Source organism: Salvelinus alpinus, chromosome 14, assembly GCF_045679555.1.
Source record: "Salvelinus alpinus chromosome 14, SLU_Salpinus.1, whole genome shotgun sequence".
Taxonomy (NCBI): Eukaryota; Metazoa; Chordata; class Actinopteri; order Salmoniformes; family Salmonidae; genus Salvelinus; species Salvelinus alpinus.
In genome coordinates this window covers 25879200-25885623 of record NC_092099.1, presented here as the reverse complement: position 1 = coordinate 25885623, position 6424 = coordinate 25879200, and the positions used below count along the sequence as shown (strand labels likewise).

General features: G+C 45.5%; 1 protein-coding gene across 5 annotated transcripts in view; it reads left to right on the top strand.

The window, feature by feature from the left end:
- The window catches only part of LOC139538660 (interleukin-1 receptor accessory protein-like 1), a 366089-nt gene extending 359946 nt beyond the window's left edge, over positions 1-6143 (top strand). For 3 of the 5 annotated variants that reach the window (XM_071340975.1, XM_071340973.1, XM_071340974.1), the window contains exons 10-12: positions 1490-1660; positions 3205-3249; positions 3857-6143. In XM_071340975.1, the coding sequence (XP_071197076.1) occupies positions 1490-1660; positions 3205-3249; positions 3857-4581 (941 nt within the window). In that variant the 3' untranslated portion in view covers positions 4582-6143. The remainder of the gene's footprint in view (positions 1-1489; positions 1661-3204; positions 3250-3856) is intronic. The other 2 variants (XM_071340977.1, XM_071340976.1) reach the window with 1 other exon arrangement.
- The last annotated feature ends 281 nt before the right edge of the window (positions 6144-6424 follow it).

The following is a 6424-nucleotide window of genomic DNA, read 5'->3' as shown; positions in this document are numbered from 1 at the left end:
ATTGTGTCCTAGTTTGGGCTGGTTGTTGTTGTTGGGCTTATTTTCATACAGTGTTTGTTATCAATCCTTTGATAGGTTCTTCTCAACATTTTATTCTGGAATTCTACATTGAAGTAGAGTCATGGCCGTTTGTGATTTCATCCGTTAGAATCCATTTGAATGGATTACCATGTAATCGAGCTATTTGTGATTAGCACTGTGTTAGTGGTTGAGGTGTTTGAGGTGTTGTTATTTGAACCAGCCTGTGTCTGGCTCCTTTATCGAGCCTCAAGCCTCTCTCTCCTGCTTGAAAGAGCTTCTGAAAAACCTGGATTCCCTCCCTGGATGACCCAAACACATATTTTAAGAAGGGTCGGTGAAAAAAAAATGTTTTGTTGTGGGAGATCATTTTGATATTTGGAAATGATTATCTGTTATTTTCAGATGTTTTTGAGTGAGTAATGTTTTTAGGTATTTTGGACTACTTGTCTGTTTCAGCCCTGCACATGTGAGTCACTTAGACTGAATCTAGAAATAGAATTCTAGCATGTGTGTGTGTCATGATGAGTGCATAGATGGTCAGTGTGTCTCTCACTTCCTGCTTCTTCTCCCAACTTTTCCACCTCTACCTGACTTTCTCTCCCTCTTCCTCTCCCTCTTCCTCTCTCTCTATCGTTCTCTCTTCATTGCTCTCTCTCTCTCTCCCTCTCCTACTCTCTCTCTCTGTGTCTCTCTCGCTCCCTTTCTCTCTCTCTCTCCCTCTCCTACTCTCTCTCTCTCTGTTTTTTAGTCATTGAAGTGGATTCAAGGGGCTCCTTACAGAATCAGATCCCTCTATCCTCATCCTACTTCTCTCTTTCCCCTTCTCATGCTCTGTGCTCTGCCTCCTACCTGTGTGTAATAAGGGAAGCCTTTGAGCAGCTAGCGGGAATGCTCTGCCAGGTTTGCGGATCAAGGAAGTTTCCGGATTACCGGATTTCCCCTCCTGTAGGATAATGGGAGAGCTATTAGGGTCAGAAAACCACTGTGCACTAATGAGTTTACCTGCTGGGAGAGGTGTGTGTGTGTGTGTGGTGTGTGTGTGTGTGTGTGTGTGTGTGTGTGTGTGTGTGTGTGTGTGTGTGTGTGTGTGTGTGTGTGTGTGTGTGTGTGTGTGTGTGTGTGTGTGTGTGTGTGTGTGTGTGTGTGTGTGTGTGTGTGTGTGTGTGTGTGTGTGTGTGTGAGATGACACAACATCTGAGAGGATGTCCTGATAGCCGTTAGCTAATCGAAGTTGGTCTTCTGTTTTTCACACCTCTGCTTCCTCTACTGTTTTGTTGATCCAACAGTCTGGCTTTCTAGTGCAGCTCTCAGATCTTTCATTGTGCCTGGCAATACAATTCTCTCTTTCTCTCACTTTCACATGATAACGATTATGTCAATTTGCTGTGTCTGTTCAAGCCTGCATTCATCCCTGAGGATGCATATGCTTCACCACACGTTCTCTGTGTACCGTGTGTGTTTCTGGCAGATAATAAGGACTATGATGCGTACCTGTCCTACACTAAAGTAGACCCTGACCAGTGGAGTCAGGAGACCAAGGAGGAGGAGCGCTTTGCCCTGGAGATCCTCCCTGACGTCCTGGAGAAACACTACGGATACAAACTCTTCATCCCAGACAGAGACCTCATCCCCACGGGAAGTAAGTGGTGCAAATTATGGCTGTGGGGAGGCTGAGGGGGTGTGTGGCGGTGGGGAGGCTGGGGGGGTGTGTGGGGGTGGGGAGGCTGAGGGGGTGTGTGGGGTTGGGGAGGCTGAGGGGCTGTGTAGGGGTGGGGACGCTGAGGGGGTGTGTCAGGGTGGGGAGGCTGGGGGGGGGGGGTGTTTTGGGAGGCTGAGGGGGTGGGTGGGGAGGCTGGGGGGAGGCTGGGGGGGTGGGGAGGCTGAGGGGGTGTGTAGGGGTGGGGACGCTGAGGGTCTGTGTCAGGGTGGGGAGGCTGGGGGGGGGGGGTATTTTGGGAGGCTGAGGGGGTGTGTGGGGGTGGGGAGGCTGAGGGGGTGTGTGGGGGTGGGGAGGCTGAGGGGGTGTGTGGGGGTGGGGAGGCTGAGGGGGTGTGTCAGGGTTGGGAGGCTGAGGGGGTGTGTGGGGGTGGGGAGGCTGAGTGGGTGATGTGTGTGGTTACTTGATAATAGGTCCACTAATTGTGTGGCTTGTACAGTTATTGTGGTTATATGGTTATTGTGGTTATGTGGTATTGTGGTTATGTGGTTATGTGGTGATGTGGTTATGTGGTCAGTAACAGTCCTGTGTGGTTTGTTTCCTATTCACCTGTTGTACATGTTAGTGATTATTGTACTTTCACTCTAGCTGCTTGTCATTGTCACTTGTCTTGTGTATGTATATGTGTAGTTTGTGCAACAAATACACTCTAAATAATATATCCATAGTTACCACCTATAGAACAACCTTCAGTATTTTGCCCCAAAACACCTCTGTGTTACTTGAATTGTTTTCATAAACTGTAAGCTACATGTTTTATTGAGTTGCAATTAGCTGACACAGACAACAGGCTCACGCAGTTCTCATCATCCCACACATTAAATTAACAGAAGACGGGTCCAATCGGACCCAGACGGTAAATACATTTTAATTGCACATACCCGAGACCCGTGTCAATTATATCATACCCAAACAAGATCAGAGACAAAAATCAGAATTTAGGACCCGGACTGCTCGGGTCCCAGGCGTGTCTTGGAACTTCAGGTCTGTTGGACCCGTGAAGACATCTACTCTACAATTCACTCGAACAGCAAGGTACTCTGGGAAATATGCAAATAAGGCTTTACATGTGTGAATTTAACACTGAAAAGTGTAGACCCGTATAGACACTGGCCCAGTGTTAAATGTAACACTCTCAGTACTGGATGAATTGAGAATCTAGTCCATCGTCAGAGTTCTACAAGAAGTTGTTAAAACATTGTTCCAGCCTCAGTGTGTGTGTGTGTGTGTGTGTGTGTGTGTGTGTGTGTGTGTGTGTGTGTGTGTGTGTGTGTGTGTGTGTGTGTGTGTGTGCGTGCGTGCGTGCGTGCGTGCGTGCGTGCGTGCGTGCGTGCGTGCGTGCGTGCGTGTTAGAGAAAAAGAAAAATAATAGTGGATGCCACTGATGCACAAGTCCTCTTTACTGTTTGTGTGCTCTGTGTGTTCTCCTGTGATCTGAGTCTCAATGTTGACATGTTTATGTTTAGGTCTGGCCAATGAGCTTTACCAGGATGACACAAGACTTCTTAGAGGTACACTTCCTCAGTCTCTTCCTCTTGTGTCAGCAACTGTGATGCACTTCCTCCCTGGACAAGAAGAGCAGCTTAGGGGATCCAGTTTTTAAGAGTTTACACAGCAAGAGCATAGCTTTGAAGTCAGAACACACATACACACTCTAGCACACAAACACAAGGCACACATGCACACACAAACACATACACACACACATACACAAACACACACACATACACAAACACACATGCCACTGCACACAGACACAGATAAAAAAAAAGTAATATAGGTACAGTTGATATGACTAAGGACAGCTGTAGTTACTGTGGCTGTGTTTAACCACTAAACTGTTGTCTGACTGCTGTCTCTGTCCTGTGTTGTATGTCTTGTAGTTGTCCATCCATTGTCTCTGTGTATTATGAGTGGTCTGTTATATGTGTCTTGTCCACCATGTTACAACAAATATGTCCTGAATACAAAACATGTTATAGTAAATATGTTACTGTATAGAATCTAAGCTATTTGGAGTTTTCCCTTTCAAGAAGATTGATTGTGTTTTGAGTGCATTCTTTTCTTCCTCTTTCTTTATCCCACTCTCTCTCTGTCACTCTCCCACGCTCTCTCCAGCCTACATCGAAGACGTGGCGCGCTGTGTGGACCAATCCAAGCGCCTCATCATCGTCATGACGCCCAACTACGTGGTGCGGCGGGGGTGGAGCATCTTCGAGCTGGAGACACGCCTCCGCAACATGCTGGTCACCGGGGAGATCAAGGTGATTCTGATCGAGTGTGCCGAGCTGCGTGGCATCATGAACTACCAAGAGGTGGAGGCCCTCAAACACACCATCAAGACCCTCACTGTCATCAAGTGGCATGGCCCCAAGAGCAACAAGCTCAGCTCCAAGTTCTGGAAGCAGCTGCAGTATGAGATGCCCTTCCGCCGCACCGAGCCAATGCTGAGCCACGAGCCGGCGCTGGATGTCAGCGAGCAGGGCCCCTTTGGCGAGCTCCAGACCGTCTCCGCCATCTCCATGGCAGCCGCCACCTCCACCGCCATGGCCACGGCGCACCCGGACCTCCGCTCGTCCTTCCACAACTCGTACCACACCACCATGCGGCAGAAACACTACTACCGCAGCTACGAGTACGACCTGCCGCCGGGGGGCACGCTGCCGCCGCTGTCATCACTAGGCAACCAACACACCTACTGCAACATCCCGCTGACGCTGCTGAACGGACAGAGGCCGCCGGCGGGGAAGAGCCGCGAGCACAGTCTGGAGGAGGAGCACACTAACCACGCCATGCTGCCGCTGTTGCCCAGGGAGACCAGCATCTCCAGCGTCATCTGGTGACCGGGACAGGATAGAACCATGCGACACTAGCGGTCTGGTCTGGTCTGGTTTGGGTTGGATCACTTTGGATCGGTTTGGTGGCGTAGTCACGCTTCTATGAGCCAGTTCTGATTGGCTACTGTAGCTATAGCTGAGAGATTGTGACGAGTTTGGGTTGGAATGGACCCCTGTCAACAGGCAAGACAGGGTCAGGACAGGTTTGGATTTAACGTGGCCCTCATTTACACAGAGGAGAAGTTCTTCACCCGAGGATTAAAGATTCAGACTGACAACAACAAACTGTTTGATCAAGAGACAACAGAGTTTGATCAAATTGAACTCGTGAATACAAAATAAAAGAACCCATACTTTGGCACTTGTGCACTTGCACACACACAAACACACACATACACTCACACACACTAAAGGAAAACAGGGTCTTGTACATATATTTCCAATTTATTTGTAGCATCAGTGTCTTCCTGTTTTTTGTTCATATGTTGTTTTTTATTCAATCATGTGTGTTGCCTTCTCTACTTTAAGACTTTGCTTTAACTTGTCACACAGATTTATATATTTCTATTTTTTCTGTTTTTTCTTTGTTCAAATGTTTTTTTTAGTTTTTTTTTATATGCTTATGAAGAAAGCCAGTATGTCATGTATCTGCGCTGTTGTGTTTTCTATCTTGACTTTGTGTAGTTTAAGATATATATTATTTTTTTTTACTCTTTTGGGGAATTGCTTGGACATTGCAACGTTTTACTTCAAGGAGCAACATCTTATTTTTGTTGACCTGTATAAGGTGTATATCTAGTTTTAAAAACACTCTTTAAAAAATCATAGAATATGCAAAAAGAAGGAGGAGCTACCGGTGATGTTGATGTAACTTCCTGTGGGCCAGAGGAAGGGGAGAAGTTAGAGAGTCGTGCTAGTCTTCTCCAGTCAGTCTGTCAGTCAGTCAGAGTTTCATATTTTCTATAAAAACAAACAGCCTTGCTGTTTTAGCGTGATAGTGTAATGCCTCACCTTAAAAATAAATCTGTAGATTATTTTAAAATAAGTATATTTTTATAACAAAAAGAGTTTGCTTGAGAAGTCATACTTATTTACGTTTCATCTGACATTTAGGGGGAGGTATGCAGTGTGTGTAATGCAGGTTTTGTACACTACTTTACTATATGGGTCATGGTTTGTTAAGACAATTAGATGGATTTTGAGTCCCTCATGAAAATATTCTTAGATTCAAAAAGTAAATGCATTTTCAATGTTTTGGTTGAGTTGTTGAAGTATTCTTTCCATCCTGAGAATCCTTTGTTTTCAATCCATAGGATAGGTCATGTTTAAAGAAAGAAGAAGCGTAAGTTTGTGCTTTGGAATATGTTTTTTATTATATTTGAAGGTGTAATTTCTGAGTATGCATAGCAAATAGATATGTATTCTATATATGATATAGATATTTATATAAATATATATATATATAAACACGATTTTCACTTGGAAAGAAATGTCTATCTTTATAGAAACACAATCATACTTATCAGTTGCCCTTACTTTCTCACTGCACATTAAAAACATTGATCTCCTCTTGTTTCATTTATGTTCTGTCTATTTCACACGGTCTTCCATGGTCCAAAAGTCAGAAGTGTAAGTAGTGCTGTAGGTAGGCTTTATGAACAGATGATGATTAAAGGATCCCCCCCACAGAGGAAGTTGCCGCCACTATTTCGACGTTGTTTCCTGTCCTAGAGATGAAATGAACGTTTAGGTTGCACCTCCGAAGAATGACGAAGGCTACTGATACATATTCACGAATTGGGTATGGGAATGTCCATGTGGAGTTGATGAACATCAACAGGCCCTGACA